Genomic DNA, 19,634 nt, shown 5'->3' with positions numbered 1-19,634 from the left:
ATCTCTAGGTCCATCCATGTTGCTGCAAATGGTATTATTTCATTCTTTTTTATGGCTGAGTTATATTCCATTGTATGTATGTACCATACAATGGAATCTTTTTTACCAATTCATCTGTCAATGGACATTTACGTTGCTTCCATGTCTTGGGTATTGTAAATAGTGCTGCTGTGAACATTGGGGTGCACGTATCTTTTCGAATTAGAGTTTTCATCTTTTCTGGATATATGCCCAGGAGTGGGATTGCAGGATCATATGGTAACTCTATTTTTAATTTTCTAAGGAACCCCCATACTGTTCTTCATAGTGGCTGTACCAATTTACATTCCTGCCAGCAGTGTAGGAGGGTGCCCTTTTCTCCACACCCTCTTCAGCATTTATTATTTACAGACTTTTTGATGATGGCCATTTTGACTGGTGTGAGGTGATAATCTCATTATAGTTTTGGTTTGCATTTCTCTAATAATTAGCGATGTTGAGTGTACTTTCATGTGCCTGTTGGCCATCTGTATGTCTTCTTTGGAAAAATGTCTATTTAGGTCTTCTGCCCACTTTTTGATTGGGTTGTTTGTTTCTTTGATATTGAGCTCTATGAGCTGTTTGTATATTTTGGAAATCAATCCCTGTCAGTCACATCGTTTCTCACCGGTTCTTTTAGTTGAACATCTCTCTCATCTCTTCCCTTATTTATATATCCCAAGTCAAAGCCTAAGCCAGCTCCTGATTCATGGCCCTCCTACCTCTGAAATCACCTACCAGCTTAGCAACCAAGACCAGCATCTTGTCCTGAGCTACCTTGCTGGAGCAGGCCAAGCCCTCACCTGTAACACACTACTCCTATGAATCCATTTATTCTACTCTATGCCCCTCCAAAGCCCCAGAGCTTACAGAAATAATCTACAACATAATAGGATTAAATGATTATAAGAGGACATCAAATGAAGGGACAATAAGTGTAGATAAAATAACATAAAATTAGATAAAGTGAGTACTCAAAATGCATGCTTCAGATACTGATGGATTGCTAGAGGTAGACCAAAATTGGCTCCAAGGAGACTAGTGGGTCTAACTACTTCAAGACCTTCAGTAGGCTGCTTCAGAACCTAATTCTTCTACTTCTGGGTACTTCAAAGTCCCCCTGGGAAACATATCTCTCTTCCCATGTATGTTGCTTCATCCCTAGGCTTTTGTGATTACATAGAGAATCATCCTCTTGTGATGATCCCAGTGCAGAATTCAGAATGCTGTACCCATGAAGGACATGAGTTCAAAGCTCCCCCACCACCCCATATTCCAGCTGTTTCCTTATTTATTACTGGAATATGAAATTTTCCTACCTCCTAAGGTCCTTGGGTGGTTTAAGCAAGATAAGGTATATTAAGAGGATGGAGTCAATAGTTAGAGCTACTCACCCCTGCTCCTCTCTAAGTTCTTGACTAAGTGAGCTATACCCAGAGGAATCAGTAGCCAAATGGAAATGAACTCCATTTTTTAAAATTAACAACTAGATGAGCACATAATCTTTCCCTTTCCCCTCTCCCCACTTTGGAGATTCTCTGATAATTTGCACTGGAGAACATGACTCAGAATAGGGAACTCTTGTTTCTTGCTCCCTTGTCTTAAACTGAGTCCAGGTTTTCAGATCAGTCCCTGAAGTTATCCATCCAGACTCATAGATAAGAAAATCTGCCCCACCCACCCAGTCACAAGCAGAAGCTGGAACACTGTGGGTGGGAAAGATGTGAGAGATTTTTGAGGCAGGCAGGCCAGCAGGCCCGGGCAACTACTCTTAATGGCATGGAAAGAACTTCAAGAGAAGGCCACAGGTTATAAACAGCACTTCAAGACACAGTCACCTTACTCTCCAGTGACCCGTGACTCAGTGAGTGACTTTGGCTATAACTAATCCTATTAGCAACCCATAACACAGAGACGCACAAGGGAGGTTCTCAAAAAGCAAAAATTGTGGAGAAGGGAATGAATCTTCCTTCCACCTCCACAGAATGTAAAAGCACAGGGCATGAACTCAGCACCTAGAAAACACTTAGTAAATTATACATATTTGATATTTTCCACATGGCTGTTAGCATTATTTTAATATAAAATCGCTTTTCGCAGTTTGTGCTCATTTATACTCCTCCCAAAAATTTAACAAAAAAAAAAGTTTCATCATATCTGTGCCATATATACATCTTTACTTCAAAGATTGTATTGAAATTCTTTCTTAAAGAAGTATTTCCTACCTGATGAGAGCTAGTGCTCACTCCCTCGTCCTTTCACCAAAAATCAGCAGGTTACTTTTCACACTCCCTGGTATCTGCGTATGTGGTTAATATTTATTTATTTTTAGCTATCATCTAAGATAACTGGACAATTTGTCCTTGTGTCTTCCTGGTGCTCTCAATGTCACTTGTGTCTATTTTATATCTCAGTTTTCTAGAGGGCAGCGAGGCATATCTGATTAATTCATTCAGCATCCACTGCACAGAAGGGTGTGTGTGTGTGTGTGTGTGTGTGTGTGTGTGTGTGTGTGTTAGAGAGAAGTATAAATATACTCAGTTCTTGACTATTTATAGGCAGAATCCAGGTCTTTAAAAAAAATGATAGCATTTATCAAGTGCTTACTGTGTTCCTGCCCTTTTCTGAGCACTTTATGTGTATTAACTCATTCATCTTCAAAGTGTTGCCAGAGCTGTTCCAGGTCTTTGCTCAAAAGCCATCAACCCCCACCTTTAGCAGGAATGAACATAAATCTTTAAGTTACAGTGTCCAGAGAAAAGAAAGGAAGCTACAAACAAAAACAGAAAAACCAAACCCAGAGGACCTTCAAGATGGTGGAGGAGTAAGATGTGAAGATCACCTTCCCCCCAAAAAATATATCTAAAATACATCTACATGTGGAACAGCTCGTACAGAACACCTACTGAACACTGGCAGAAGACCTCAGACTTCCCAAAAGGCAAGAAACTCCCCATGTAACTGGCCATGTGGCTGACAGGGTATTGGTGCTCCTGCCGGCTGTTAGGCTAGAACCTCTGAGGTGGGAGAGCCAAGTTCAAGACATTGGACCACCAGAGACCTCCCAGCCCCATGTAATATCAATCAGCGAGAGCTTTCCCAGAGATCTCCATCTCAATGCTAAGACCCAGCTCCACTCAACGACCAGCAAGCTCCAGTGCTGGACACCACAAGCCAAACAACTAGCAAAACAGGGACACAAGCCCACCCATTAGCAGAGAGGCTGCCTAAAGTCATAATAAGTTCACAGACACCCCAAAACACATCACCAGATGCGGTCCTGCCCACCAGAAAGACAAGATCCAGCCTCATCCACCAGAACACAGGCACCAGTCCCCTCCACCGGGAAGCCTACATAACCCACTGAACCAACCTTATCCACTGGGGGCAGACACCAAAAACAACGGGAACTACGAACCTGCAGCCTACGAAAAGGAGACCCCAAACACAGTAAGTTGAGCAAAATGAGAAGACAGAGAAATATGCAGCAGATGAAGGAGCAAGGTAAAAACCCACCAGACCTAACAATTGAAGAGGAAATAGGCAGTTTACTGGAAAAAGAATTCAGAGCAATGATAGTAAACAAGATACAAAATCTTGGAAATCGAATGGAGAAAATAAAACAAACGTCTAACAAGGACCTAGAAGAACTAAAGAGTAAACAAACAATGATGAACAGCACAATAAATGAAATTTAAAACTCTCTAGAAGGAATCAAAAGCAGAAGAACTGAGGCAGAAGAACGGATAAGTGACCTGGAAGATGGAAGATTGGAAATAACTACTGCAGAGCAAAATAAAGAAAAAAGAATGAAAAGAATTGAGGACAGTCTCAGAGACCTCTGGGACAATAGTAAATGCACCAGCATTCAAATTATAGGGGTCCCAGAAGAAGAAGACAAAAAGAAAGAGTCTGAGACAATATGTGAAGAGATTATAGTTGAAAACTTCCCTAACATGGGAAGGGAAATAGTCAAGTCCAGGAAGTTCAGAGAGTCCCATACAGGATAAATCCAAGGAGAAACACACCAAGACACATATTACTCAAACTATCAAAAATTAAATACAAAGAAAAAATATTCAAAGCAGCAAGGGAAAAGCCACAAATAACATCCACGGGAATCCCCATAAGGTTAACAGCTGATCTTTCAGCAGAAACTCTGCAAGCCTGAAGGGATTGGTAGGACACATTTAAAGTGATGAAAAGAAAAAACCTACAACCAAGATTACTCTACCCAGCAAGGATCTCATTCAGATTCGACAGAGAAATTAAAACCTATACAGACAAGCAAAAGCTAAGAGAATTCAGCACCACCAAACCTGCTTTACCACAAATGCTAAAGGAACTTCTCTAGGCAAGAAACACAAGAGAAGGAAAAGACCTACAATAACAAACCTAAAACAATTAAGAAAATGGTAATAGGAACATACATATTGATAACTACCTTAAATGTAAATGGATTAAATGCTCCAACCAAAGGACATAGACTGGCTAAATGGTTACAAAAACAAGACCCATATATATGCTGTCTACAAGAGACCCACTTCAGACTTAGGGACACATACAGATTGAAAGTGAGGGGATGGAAAAAGATATTCCATGCAAGTGGAAATCAAAAGAAAGCTGGAGTAGCAATTCTCATATCAGACAAAATAGACTTTAAAATAAAGACTATTATAAGAGACAAAGAAGGACACTAGAGAATGATCAGGGGATCAATCCAGGAAGAAGATATAACAATTGTAAATATTTATGCACCCTACACAGGAGCACCTCAATACATAAGGCAAATGCTCACAGCCATAAAAGAGGAAATCGACAGTAACACAATAATAGTAGGGGATTTTGAAACCCCAGTTTCACCAATGGACAGATCAATCAAAATGAAAATAAATAAGGAAGCACAAGCTTTAAATGATACATTAAACAACATGGACTTAATAGATATTTATAGGATATTCCATACAAAAACAACAGAATACACTTTCTTCTCAAGTGCTCCTGGAACATTTTCCAGGACAGATCATATCTTGAGTCACATATCAAGCCTTGGTAAATTTAAGAAAATTGAAATCATATCAACTATCTTTTCTGACCACAACACGATGAGACTAGATATCAATTACAGAAAAAATCTGAAAAAAATACAAACACATGGAGGCTAAACAATACACTACTAAATAACCAAGAGATCACTGAAGAAATCAAAGAGGAAATCAAAAAATACCTAGAAAAAAATGACAGTGAAAACACGACGACCCAAAACCTGGGATGCAGCAAAAACAGTTCTAAGAGGGAAGTTTATAGCAATACAATCCTACCTTAAGAAACAAGAAACATCTCAAATAAACAACCTAACCTTACACCTAAAGCAATTAGAGAAAGAAGAACAAAAAAACCCCAAAGTTAGCAGAAGGAAAGAAATCATAAATTTCAGATCAGAAATAAATGAAAAAGAAATGAAGGAAATGATAGCAAAAATCAATAAAACTAAAAGCTGGTTCTTTGAGAAGATAAACAAAATTGATAAACCATTAACCAGACTCATCAAGAAAAAAAGGGAGAAGACTCAAATCAACAGAATTGGAAGTGAAAAAGGAGAAGTAACAACTGACACTGCAGAAATACAAAGGATCATGAGAGATTACTATAAGCAACCATATTCCAATAAAATGGACAACCTGGAAGAAATGAACAAATTCTTGGTAAAGCACAGCCTTCCAAGACTGAATCAGGAAGAAATAGAAAATATGAACAGACCCATCACAAGCATTGCAATTGAAACTGAGATTTAAAATCTTCCAACAAACAAAAGCCCAGGACCAGATGGCTTCACAGGTGAATTCTATCAAACATTTAGAGAAGGGCTAACACCTATCCTTCTCAAACTCTTCCAAACTATAGTAGAGGGAGGAACACTACCAAACTCATTCTACGAGGCCACCATCATCCTGATACCAAAACCAGACAAAGAAGTCAAAAAGAAAAAAACTACAGGACAATATCACTGATGAACATAGATGCAAAAATCCTCAACAAAATACTAGCAAACAGAATGCAACAGCACATTAAAAGGATCATACACCGTGATCAAGTGGGGTTTATCCCAGGAATGCAAGGATTCTTCAATATACATAAATCAGTCATTGTGATACACCATATTAACAAATTGAAGGATAAAAATCATATAATCATCTCAATAGATGCAGAAAAAGCTTTTGACAAAATTCAACACCCCTTTAAGATAAAAACTCTCCAGAAAGTAGGCGTAGAGGGAACCTACCTCAACATAATAAAGGCCGTATATGCCAAACCCACAGCCAACATCGTTCTCAATGGTGAAAAACTGAAACCATTTCCTCTAAGATCAGGAACAAGACAAGGTTGTCCACTCTCACCACTATTATTCAACATAGTTTTGGAAGTTTTAACCACAACAATCAGAGAAGAAAAGAAATAAAAAGAATCCAAATCGGAAAAGAAGAAGTAAAACAGTCACTGTTTGCAAATGACATGATACTATACATAGAGAATCCTAAAGATGCTACCAGAAAACTACTAGAGCTCGTCAATGAATTCGGTAAAGTAGCAGGATACAAAATTAATGCACAGAAATCTCTGGCATTCCTATACACTAATGATGAAAAATCTGAAAGAGAAATTAAGGAAACACTCCCATTTACCATTGCAACAAAAAGAATAAAATACCTAGGAATAAATCTCCCTAAGGAGACAAAAGACCTGTATGCAGAAAACTGTAAGACACTGATGAAAGAAATTAAGGATGATACAAACAGATGGAGAGATATACCATGTTCTTGGATTGGAAGAATCAACATTGTGAAAATAACTATACTACCCAAAGCAGTCTACAGATTCAGTGCAATCCCTATCAAACTACCAATGTCATTTGTCACAGAACTAAACAAAATATTTCACAATTTGTATGGAAACACAAAAGACCCCGAAAAGCAAAAGCAATCTTGAGAAAGAAAAAGGGAGCTGGAGGAATCGGGCACCCAGTCTTCAGACTATACTACAAAGCTACAGCAATCAAGACAGTATGGTACTGGCACAAAAAACAGAAATATAGATCAATGAACAGGATAGAAAGCCCAGAGATAAACGCACGCACCTATGGTCAACTAATCTACGACAAAGGAGGTAAGGATGTACAATGGAGAAAAGACAGCCTCTTCAATAAGTGTTGCTGGGAAAACTGGACAGCTATATGTAAAAGAATGAAATTAGAACACTCCCTAACACCATACACAAAAATAACCTCAAAATGGATTAAAGACCGAAATGTAAGGCCAGACACTCTAAAACTCTTAGAGGAAAACATAGGAAGAACACTCTTTGACATAAATCACAGCAAGATCCTTTTTGACCCACCTCCTAGAGAAATGGAAATAAAGACAAAAAGAAACAAATGGGACCTAAGGAAACTTAAAAGCTTTTGCACAGCAAAGGAAACCATAAACAAGACGAAAAGGCAACCCTCAGAATGGGAGAGAATATTTGCAAACGAAGTAACTGACAAAGGATTAATCTCCAAAATATACAAGCAGCTCATGCAGCTCAATATGAAATAAACAAACAACCCAATCCAAAAATGGGCAGAAGACCTAAATAGACATTTCTCCAAAGAAGATATACAGATTGCCAACAAACACATGAAAGGATGCTCAACATCACTAATCATTAGAGAAATGCAAATCAAAACTACAATGAGGGGCTTCCCTGGTGGCACAGTGGTTGAGAGTCCGCCTGCCGATGCAGGGGACGCAGGTTTGTGCCCTGGTCCGGGAAGATCCCACATGCCGCGGGGCAGCTGGGCCCGTGAGCCATGGCCGCTGAGCCTGCACGTCCGGAGCCTGTGCTCCGCAATGGGAGAGGCCACAACAGTGAGAGGCCCACGTACCGCAAAAAACAAACAAACAAACAAAAAACTATAATGAGGTATCACCTCACACCAGTCAGAATGGCCATCATCAAAAAATCTACAAACAATAAATGTTGGAGAGGGTGTAGAGAAAAGGGAACCCTCTTGCACTGTTGGTGGGAATGTAAATTGGTACAGCCACTATGGAGAACAATATGGAGGTTCCTTAAAAAACTAAAAGTAGAACTACCATATGACCCAGCAATCCCACTACTGGGCATATACCCTGAGAAAACCATAACTCAAAAAGAGTCATGTACCACAACGTTCATTGCAGCACTATTTCCAATAGCCAGGACATGGAAGCAACCTAAGTGTCCATCGACAGATGAATAGATAAAGAAGATGTGGCACATATATACAATGGAATATCACTCAGCCATAAAAGGAAACGAAACTGAGTTATTTGTAGTGAGGTGGATGGACCTAGAATCTGTCATACAGAGTGAAGTAAGTCAGAAAGAGAAAAACAAATACCGTATGCTAGTACATATATATGGAATCTAAAGAAAAAATGGTTCTGAAGAGCCTAGGGACAGGACAGGACTAAAGACACAGACGTAGAGAATGGACTTGAGGACACAGGGAGGGGGAAGGGTAAGCTGGGACGAAGTGAGAGAGTGGCATTGACATATTTCCACTACCAAATGTAAAATAGATAGCTAGTGGGAAGAAGCCACATAGCACAGGGAGATCAGCTCGGTGCTTTTTGTCCACCTAGAGGGGTGGGATAGGGAGGGTGGGACGGAGATGCAAGAAGGAGGGGATATGGGGATGTAAGTATAGGTAGAGCTGATTCACTTTGTTATACAGCAGAAACTAACACAGCAATGTAAAGCAATTATACTCCAATAAAGTGTTAAAAAAACAAAAAAAACAAACCCAGATGGAACCATCTGGGACCAAGATGGCAATGAATCTGACCTCCAACAGATTTCTAGGTCCTTATTTTTTCTCCTCTTAATCTTAAAGAGGACAGAGGAAAGGAGGACATGGAAAGAAAATTTTCTCCTGAAGATGTTAGAAAAAGTACTAAATAAAGTGAGATGTGGGGGTTATCTAGTGATTTAGTTTATCCAGCCTCTCTTTTCTCCAATCCCCAATTGTAAGATAATTTACATTAATACAGGATGCCACAGATTGTGGTAGGGTAAAGCACCACCGAAATTTGGAATCAAACCTCGAGTGTGCATAAATTGGCTCCACCAGTTAAAAGCCCTGTGCCTCTGAGTGAAATCTCGACCTCTCTAGCCTCAATTACCTTCAACAAAAGTTGGGTATATTAACAATGCTGTTTTGCTGTATTGTAAAAATTTAATAATTCAATGTATGTAAAATAGCATGATATTTGGGACATAGGAAATGTTTAACAAGTTAAAACTATTAGTACTTAACATTGGTAATGATAATTTTATTTCACGTGGCATCGAGTACAGAGATCTACGGGAATCAGAAAAGAGAGACTTATTTCTTTTTCTTCTTCTCTTGTCCAGCTTCCTACAAGAAAATAAACACTCGCAACCTTAAGGTCCCAGGGACAGATGAGGTAGAGCTCACCTGCCAGGCTGTAGGCTATCCCCTGGCCGAAGTGTCCTGGCCAAATATCAGTGTTCCTACCAACACCAGCCACACCAAGACCTCTGAAGGCCTCTACCAGGTCACTAGTGTTCTGCGCCTAAGGCCACACCCTGGCAGGAATTTCAGCTGTGTGTTCTGGAATGCCAATATGAAGGAACTCACTTCGGCCATCATTGACCAAGGTAAGAGCTGCCTAGCTTACCAGTCAGGGTTCAGGCAAGAAATGGATGGCACATTCAGAATAAGTAATCTGAGGACGGTGTAATAAAGGGACTATTTATGAAGGTGGGATTAGAATTTAGAGAAAGTACTAAAGGTAGTGCAGGACACCTGGGGCTTCAAAAGTCAGGGAGCAATTACCACCCTGGAGAGACTACTGGAACCTGGAGAAGGGAGCTGTGTCCTCCGATACAGGGATGCTGCCACCTACCTCAACTCCAAAGAGCAGAAGCTGATGAATGGATACCACAACCTCGTTCTCCTCCCACCCTCCAGTCTCCTGCTGGTGCTTCGCATTAGCAGAGCCCAGGTGGAATTCCACTGACATGTTCATAAAGTCAACCTCTCAGAGCTCAGAACTGAGTGTTGGAGTGGAGAGAATGGATCCAGAGAGGAAACTGAAAATACCCAGCATAAAGGCTCATCATTGTGATTCAGGCACAGTGCTACGAGTCAGCAGTATGAATATTACTTTGCTGGCTTCGCTGCCAGCCAAGTGGTTTTAGGGTTTTCCAGGAAAACTGACCTCTTAAAAAAATCATTTAGAGCCTTCACTGGCTATGCTGAATCCCATACTTTAGAATTTCGTGCACCAGCAAAATTTCTGACAATTTTGGTAGTCTGACAATTTTTTTATCTGCCGAGAACATTCATTTGCCAAATAAGAGAGTTAACATCTAGTATCATAATCATTTCATAAGAGACAGGTCATTTTATCACCAGAGACATAAGTTTCCTATTGTTCCTATTGTTCCACAAACATCATGGGCTTAACCTCACTCTTCTGGAGGTCCGAAGTCTGAAAAGGGCTTCACTGGTCTCAAATCAAGGTGTCGACAGGATTGCACAGGCTCTAAGGGAGAATTCATTTTCCTGATTTTTCTGCCTTCTGGAGGCCACCTGCATTCCTTGGCTCGTGGACCTTTCCTACAGCCTTCAACACCAGCAATTGCATTACTCAGATCTCTGCTTCTGTCATCACATCTCTTTCTTTAACTCTCTTGCCTTTTAAGGACCACCTTTTCCACCTTTTAAGTATCCTTCCACCTTTTAAGGACCCTTGTGATTACATTAGATGCCTCCCCACAATACATACCTCAACCTGATAATTTAGGATAATTTTCCCATTTCAAGGTCCTTAATATAATCACATCTGCAAAATCTTTCTGCTGTGTAGGATAACTCATTCACAGGTTTCAGAACATGGACATGTTTGAGGGGAGTCATTATTCTGCTATCATACCAATAAAGGATATAATCTCCAAATAAAGAACAGTCCCTAGTTATGATAAATTTGACTTTATAGAAGATTTGCTATGTTGTCATTATATTTCACTATTTGCCCTTTACCTTAGTTAGATAACATAGAGCCTATAATAAGGACTTGTGTGGCATGCAGGTATTTAGGTGATGACCCCGGGGAGCAGAAGTGAGAGGTTTAGGAAATCAAGACAGGAAAGAAGGAAAAGCAAATAGAAGGGTGCATTATCAAAGTTGTTGGTGTGGACAATAGAAGCTTAAATACTCAAGGACCACCTGAGAAGTGTATAGATCATCTCCTAAGATGCCCTCAAAGGGCTTCAGGTGGAAGGACTAATCCATCTGCTTTTACCCCCAGTGGTTAACAGTTGTCCCCAGGAGTGTTAACTTCCTTCTACTGTGAGCTATGCATGCATGTGGGCTGAGTGAGCTCCCCACAGCATCTCTAGCATCAAAGTCATTCCAGGGCAGAAAGCAATGTATCAACTTGAGGTGAATCATTGACCATGAACTGAGTCAAGGCCTACCCCGAATTCTACCCAATCTGTGGCTGAAATCAGAGGTGAAGCTGAGAGGAAGTGAGGCAGGACTACAACAGTCTATCCCTTGCGCTGCTCAGGTCCATCCATTCATGCCCTACGTTAAGTCCACTGTCTCTGAGCCTTCAGGCAGGGAAGTAGATACAATCTCTGCACAAGATGCATATACGAGAGTTCATGGAACAAGTTACAGCTCCTGCTGCTGCAACTGATCCCAAGCCATAAGTGATGTTTGTCATTTCTCTCATCCACCATACATTCTAGATTTCCCTCACTCAGCATTTCAGATGGAATAGTTTGTTTGCCTGGAAGGTGGAGAGAAATAGGGGTTAGGGGTGACTCAGACTTTCAACCCTGAGAGACATGAGCCCGTAGTCACCTTGCCCTTAGCAGACTGAAGTTGCTGCAATTGCCTTTTCATTGTTGTTACTGGGTATGGAAGTAACAAGACTCAGAGAATCAGTGGATCCCTGAGTTCCAGACATAGTCTTCCTTGCCTCCATTATGTAGCAGCATTTGAGTTCTTCCTGGTAATCAAGATTGATTACTCTACCAGTGCAATGATTCTTTTCTTTGCCTGCTGGTCTGACAGTGGGTAGAGCTCAAGCTGACTAGGCAGTATCTAGATGCAATAGAACATATCCCTTGGTACAGCATCCTTTGGTAGAAGCACTTGCCACTAGGAAGCTGGACCTTTAATCCAGTGGAGCCTATATTTGTGGAGATGAGAAGCAAAAATTCTACAAATGGGTCACTGGAAGTAATGATGAAAGGGACCAACCCTCAGCATTGCGGGAGCCCTGGCATAAAAGTAGCACATGGTTGAGGCAAGACTGTCTGGGGGAAGTGAGTTAGAACCTGCACAGGACCATCCATCATTCAGCCACATTCAGCCATAGCTGAAGTCAGGGGTAAGACAGGCAGAATATGAGTTGGGGCACCAGAGATACCTGCTCTATCTCAAATTAAATTTTATCATGGATTGGCACCAATCTGTAGACCAGACTGAGAACTTTGAAGTGACTCAATGCCCATCTCATCATTAATTTCCTAGCATTTCTTTTTTTTTTTTTTTACAAGAAAAGAATCCTCCCTGATATAGTTTTCAGAGGCAGCCAGCTCCGTTGTCATCTTCAAACCCCCAATTCCCCACTTCCCCACCTATCCACACTTGGCCACCCAATTCCAGGGCTAAAGTTAGCCCAGCTTCTTTCTAACTAAGTTATTATGATGAAATGAGGAAGTAAGGAGAGGATTCATGCTAAGGATTTAGCAACTTACCATTTTTAGGGCCAACTTTGAGTGAAAATAGTGAATTAGGCAAGTTTGGACCTTTCAATATTCTCTACCTCTTTTTTTAATCACAGCTAAGACCACCAGACTTGTCACCTTATAAAAATTGAGCTATAACTAATTCGTACCAGAGGTCTAGAGTCTTGTATATTACAATCCCAGGGGAATTATTTTTTTCCAAGAATTGTTTAGTAAACTCTCCTTTGTTATGTGGAATTTTCTGCCTGGTTAATTTTTGGCCAATACTTTGGATGAAATGTGGTTTTCTAGAATGACACTTATATAAGGAGCTTTGCTGAGAAACAGGGGCCTGGATAGGATGAATTTGGAAATAACTGGAATCTACACTTCACATCACTGAGTACATCAGTATTTTTTTTCTTCATGGTAGAGAGGTGGAAGAGCAGACTAACCATTCTTCTGGAAACCTTGAGGCGGTGAGAAGTTAAGAATGAAGTAAGCTGGCTCTTCTCTCCAAGGGAGCCAACAGAGCTGAAGGAATAGTCAAAAATCGTGGGAGGGACCTGTGGGGTCTGCATCAGAGGTTGGGAGCTCCTAGGATACCACTCATGAATGCGGCTGGCAGGGAAATGGAGGAATCTTTGTGCAGTCAGAGATTTTCACCCAGTCTCTGGAGATAGGTTGAGAATCCTTCCCAGCTCTATATTCATCCCATCCCCTGATACGGATCCTCTGCTCCAGGCAGCTCCCCTTCCTTTCCCTGTACTCTCTGAACCTGCTTGTACCTCTCCCATCACCATGACTTCTCTGCTCAGCAGTTTCTTCCACATAAAATATCATTATTCGCCCTCTTCACCAGTTCTCCATGGCAGCTCAGGTAACTCCAGGGTACAAGGCATCTTTCCCTCATCTTGCCTCCTAAAACCTATTGCCTGTACCATTTCTTTGTTTGCCTGTGACTGTACTTGTCTTTTCTCTTTCATTGGTATTTTATTTTCCATGTATTTTAATTGTTCACATGAGTCTTCTTTATGTCCAAACTAAAGCAAAACCTCAGTGCTCTGCCCATGGTAAGTGCTCAATAAATGTCAGATTAATGGGTTGGAGACTTAGTCTTGGATGACCCCAGTCCCATCATCCCAGCAGCTAGTCTGTGTGGACAGCCAGATCAGAGCAGTCAAATGATCCCCTAGTTTGTGATACAAATACCAACAAAATAGCAACAAAATAACCAAAGTCACGCATTCTCCCACAAAGGCATTCTTGCTTCTGTTTCACAAAGGCATTTTTAAATTGTCTTATGACTGTCCCCTTTCTACTCATTCTCATAAGTTGAGCTGCTCACTGCTGACTTCTGTGACCCACAACATGCTCCTCCAGAAGTCAATGAATAAAACAAATATAGCAGTGAGAGTCTGGGGTTGGAGGTGCTCCAGTGGCTCTAGAATAGATGACTGAACATCCTAATTTTCAATCAGAAATGAAGGAGCAATGAGATCATTTTCCCTTTGAAACAGGGTTCCTTTCACGAAGGCAGTGTTGCATTTTCATTAGGAAATGTAATGAGATTGGAACACAGGAAATAATTATAACAAGACCCTTGTAGGGCTGGCAGAGAAGTTCTCCCAGGAGACTTGGAAGTGACTTTCTGGCAGTGGTCAGGAGCATGGGCTCTGAAGTCAGATGGACTTAAATTTCAAATCCTCTCTCTGCTACCTACTAGCTCCGAGAACATGAACGTATGACTGTGCCACCCTAGAACTCAGCCTCTCATTTGTAGAATGAGGGTAAATAATGGTAGATATCTAATAGGGTTATTGTGAGGATTAAATGAAATATGTTTGTAAAGTCCTTAGCAGTTAGAAAGGATGAAACAGGAAAAAAAATATGGTACCTTTAGCGAGAGGCATGACTTCCTTGTGAGTGCATGAGGCTGTGGATAGGATAAATCCAATGTTTTTCCCATTGCATCATGACATCATTGTTAAGTAGCATGCAATTACTATAAAACAATCTAAAAGAAGATGTATTAGGATATAGGCTAAGTAACCTCAAAATAAAGTGACTCAAATAAAGCAGGAGTATATTTCTCTCTGATGTCACATTCAGAGATAGAAGGTGGTTCAGAGCAGTTAAGTCATTATATTCCATAAAGTCATTCAGTAATCCAGGTTCTTTCCATCTTGTTGCTCTGGCACTCTCCAGGATGTTACCCCTGCTGAATTGTCAAAGCTGGGTCACTGCCACATTCATGTTTCAGCCTTCAGAATGGAAAAGAGACACATTCAGTGCTTGAAGGTCAAGACTCAAAAGACCCATTCTCTAGTCCTGAACTTAGTTCACGTGGCTGGCCACACCTAACTGCAGGGGAGGCTTCGAAATGTAGTCTCAGAGAAGCCATGTGTCCAGCTAATCCCTAGCTAATACTAGAGAAGAAATGGAGAATGGATTTAAGGGATAAGCAGCAGTCTGCCACAAGGTAACTAATGACAAGGAAGATTGGGCAAGGTAGACTAGATAGACAGATGGTCAATTCAGCCCAACAAATCCTTATTGACACCTTTCATGTAGCTGGCGCCTGGCTCTGTAGGGGATTCAGAGATGACTTAGAGAAAATCTTTGCACTTCAGATACTTACAATTGAAGCAGACTGATGTCCTGTTGGATGTTCAATGTTAGAAAGTCTTCAGGAATAAGTAGAGTTTGTGTGTGGAAGGGACTATGAGGGAACCTGCATAGGACAAGGGTTTGCATAAAGGCACTGAAGTAGGGACCTCTCCTGTTGTGGGGACAGTGAGAACTCCTTGACTTATGGTGCTACGTGTAGCAAGTGCTTAATCAGCATTTCCTAGAAGATATGAATTAATACGGGTTATGTATGGTAAGGGAGGTTAACTAGACATATTGTGGTGATCAGTCACAGTGTATACAAATATCAAATCATTATGTTGTATACCTGAAACTAATATAATGTTATATGACAATTATACCTCAATTAAAATTTTTATATATGGATTATCCAATGTGTAGATGAACCAGGCTTCTTAATGCTTTTTTTTTTTTCGTAATGTTCACCACAGTCTTAAGGATAGAGACAAATACCTGTGGGGCCTATGCTTTGGATCAGACAGATCTAGGTTTGCAATCCTGGCGTTGTCACTTACTTAGCAGTGATGACCCTATAGATAATTTAGCATCTCAGAGCCTTACTTCCTCAACTGTAAAACGAAGGCCTCACATTAAATGATATCTGATCCCTTCTCAGCTAAAGCTGTCTGTGATTCTCAGACAGCACTATGATGGGGGAGGGGGAGGGCAGTTGGCAGGACTGAGCCCTTCCTCATGAGCAGTTTTGCCTGGACCAGGCTATTATGTTCTTTTTTCTCTTTTTGGCCACGCTGCCCAGCTTGTGGGATTTTAGCTCCCCACCCAGGGATTGAACCCAGGCCCTCAGCAGTGAGAGCACACACTCCTAACCACTGGGCCTCCAGGGAATTCCCTGTTATGTTTATTCTTTATGAGTTACTCCATGAGGCAAAATTCAGCCTTTTGGAAAGGGCACAGTTTACCCTGGGTACCCTTCCATCTCCCTACAGTGGACGCCCCTCCAGGCCTGCCCTTTGTCAGTCTGGGGCCCTCATTCGAACCAGAGCTCTCCTTTACAAGGCTTTCCCCCAACCTCCAAAATTACTCTTCTCATCCACCTCTCTACTAATTCATCTTTTCCTCACTGTCAGACCTTGATTAGCTGAGACAAGGAAAAGGGCTAGTTGTAGTGATTCATGCTAAGGTATGATATTCTATTTTTTCAAAAGGATCCTGTTAGTCCTGGAGATTGAATAACTGATGGTAAAAATTCTAAGCACCAGGAGTGCTTGACAGTGGAGTGAGGAGACATATTTGGGCTGAGGGACTATCCTACTGGAAAAAGAGAGATGATGAAGGAGGAGAGAAGGAGAGAGAGAGAGAAAGAAAGGAAAGAAAGAAGAAAAAAGGAAGGAAGGAAGGATGGAAAGTAGGGAGGAAGGGAGAAAGAAGGAAGGAAGGAAAGAAAGAAAGAAGAAAGAAAGAAAGAAAGAAAGAAGGAAGACATAATATGATAGGTGTATCAGAATGATGAAAAGCATGGGATCTGGAACCAGGCAGCCTGGATTATATCTCAGCTATGTCACTGTATAACTTTGGGAAAGGTCTCTGTGCCTCACTTTCTTCATCAGTAAAATGAGGGTCATAGTAGAGCCTGCCTCATGGGGTGGTCGTGAGAAGTAAAAGAGCTAATACATACAACATTCATATACATACAGCATTCATATATATACAGCATTCATATACATACAGCATTCATAGGACAGTACCTGGCATGGAGTAAATGCTCAATGCAAGTTGTCCATGTTGGTTATAAGCCAGTCATTTAGCCAACTTGTTGGTTTACCTCTAAGCTAACATGTAATGGGATTCTGGTGCTTTTCTTTCCTCCAGGTGATCTGGAATCCCCCGAGATCCCTCCGTCTTCACTGCTTCATATTTTCATCCTCTCCTTCATCATTGCTTTAATGTTCATAGCCACAATGATAGTCCTAAGAAAACGGCTCTGCCAAAAGTTTTATTCTGGAAAAGGTAAGTGAGTTTCATTCATGGTAACCGAGTGGACTGGGTATCTGCAGTGTGAGGCTCTGCTTAGCCTCACTGGCCTACAGCTGCCCAGCTTCAAACTAAGTCCACGCAGGGCTTATGAATTGCTTTGGGCTTTTTCTGATGATTTTTCCCCCAGAAAAAAAATGGCTCCAGCCTTCAGGGAGCTGGAATCTTTACACTGAATATTTTTAAAGGAATGTTTTGTTCCTGTGGCCGAAATTGTTTGCTGTGATCTTTGAGCCAAGAAAATGTCATTAGCCTCGTGAGATCAGTGTTATTTTCGCAATACAGATGAGTATGTGGTCAGAGTTCACTCGTGGGAGGATGCCAGGATCCTTTATGAGGATTCCTTTAGTTCTCATTCCTCCTTTCTCCATTCTGGGTCTGAGCTGGGCTGAGCCCTCCTCCTCCCCACAAGAATCTGAATCTTCTGGTTGGGTAAGGAAAGGAAAAATGTATGAGGCCATCTGGGGGTAGGGAAAGCACATGATTGGTGGTACCCTGAGGTCTTTCACCAGCTCCCTCCTCACCCTGTCACATGCTCACCAACCCATTCCTATTCTATTGTGACAGCTGGGACAGAGCATGCCTGTGGCCTTTGAGCCCATGCCAGAATACCTGCAGGCCTATCTGGTGCTTTCCAAAACTGTTCCTTTGTCAGCACCCAGTGAGCTCCTCCCAAGATCTAAACATGGCCTATAGAAAAGGAAAATGCATCTGGGAATAATTCAGTAGGAATTTGGAATGGTCACTATTTGAGAATTGGGGGGATTTTAGGTGATTGTTATCCTACGTCTACAGTCTAACTTCTGTAGTCTCATCTGCCGTGAAATATTGTCATAATTTTTCCTTTGACCTGTGTGTGCATTAGCTTGGGTATTAACCACAAAACCCTCTACTATGGAATCCAGGATCCAAGAACTATTGTCAAAAGAAAGAGGGGGGTTGGGGAGGAAGGAAGAAGGGAAGGGAGGGAGGAAAGGAGGAAAAATGGAGCGGGGAGAGAGAGAGGGGATAGAAGTGGAGGGGAAGGGCAATTCACCATAAAGGAGGAATTACAGGGTCTTGCCCCAAAGAACTTTGACTAAACAGAATCACTTCTGCAAATCTATGACCTCAGAGAGTCATGACAGATGCAGCTCATCAGAATCTTACCTTCTGCATTCTTTGATTACCTCCCTCATACATACCTCTCAGAAACAACTTTATAACCAAGGTTCCAGACCTGGGACCTGAGAGCCCATTAGCCACCTCAGAAATGAGCAGCAGAGTCTTCTGTCCCTACTCTCTTTGGGAAAATGAAATGGAGCCACATTTCTTAAAGACAGAGCAGAAAAAAGAAATCCTCCCCTCATCCCCCATCCCAATCTCAAGAGTAAGTGAAGCTATCAGTAGCTTCAAGCTGGGTGCAAGTCTCAGGCACCAACTGGAGTGGGAGAGATTTGTTACTAATAAGAGGTAAGTGAATACATTTTCAAATGATTCCTTATCTGTTTTTAATGAACCAGAGTGAAATCACCGTTGCCTATGTAATAACCCCCCTCTCTAACTCTTGTGCTTTGGGATCTGCTTTCTTGCAAGGGAGTAAACAGATACACATGTGGAAATGCGTCTGCCATGTACACAAACTCACATCACAGAAGAAGCTTGAGAAGTTCTGGTACTCTGGATAGAGCTTTAAACCAGTGACAGAAGCTAGGTCTAGACCTGGTGCTCCCACATATTGGTTCTATGATCTTGTACGAATCACTCAACTTCTTTGAGGTGTTTTTTCCATCTGATGCAGGAAGCAATATGAGAATAACATTTTCCAGCTTATTGATCCAACCTCACTGCCACGACTGTGGTTCATCCTGGACTAGGGCAGAACCCTCCTACTTGTCTCCCTGCACCCACTCCTGCCTCCAATGTGGTCTATTTTCAACTTAGCTAGAACAGGCATTTAAATTCTCAAATCTACCGTGTCTCCTCTGCTCACACCTCTTCCATGACTTCTCACTGCTCACCGGGTGAAGTCCCAACAAGCCCCTGGTCACATGACTCACGTCTCGGCTTTGTACCCTCGTTTTCCAAGCTCTAGCCGTACAGAATTGTCTGGTCCACAGAGGTATCTCATTCTTGCAATTCTGAGTTTTCTCATATAATATTCACTCTTTCTAAAATACTTTCTTTTCTTTGTCCACCTG

General features: G+C 41.4%; 1 protein-coding gene across 1 annotated transcript in view; it reads left to right on the top strand.

The window, feature by feature from the left end:
- Nucleotides 1–19,634, top strand: part of PDCD1LG2 (programmed cell death 1 ligand 2) — a gene marked incomplete at both ends in the record, with an annotated part of 86,048 nt that overhangs the window by 16,078 nt on the left and 50,336 nt on the right. The window contains 2 exons of the mRNA XM_079706443.1: nt 9,457–9,723; nt 17,293–17,430. Of these exons, the coding sequence (XP_079562569.1) occupies nt 9,457–9,723; nt 17,293–17,430 (405 nt within the window). The remainder of the gene's footprint in view (nt 1–9,456; nt 9,724–17,292; nt 17,431–19,634) is intronic.

Source organism: Hyperoodon ampullatus (genome assembly GCF_949752795.1).
Source record: "Hyperoodon ampullatus genome assembly, chromosome: 6".
Taxonomy (NCBI): Eukaryota; Metazoa; Chordata; class Mammalia; order Artiodactyla; family Ziphiidae; genus Hyperoodon; species Hyperoodon ampullatus.
Note: the sequence above shows the minus strand (reverse complement) of the source record. Positions and strands in the feature narration are given on the sequence as shown.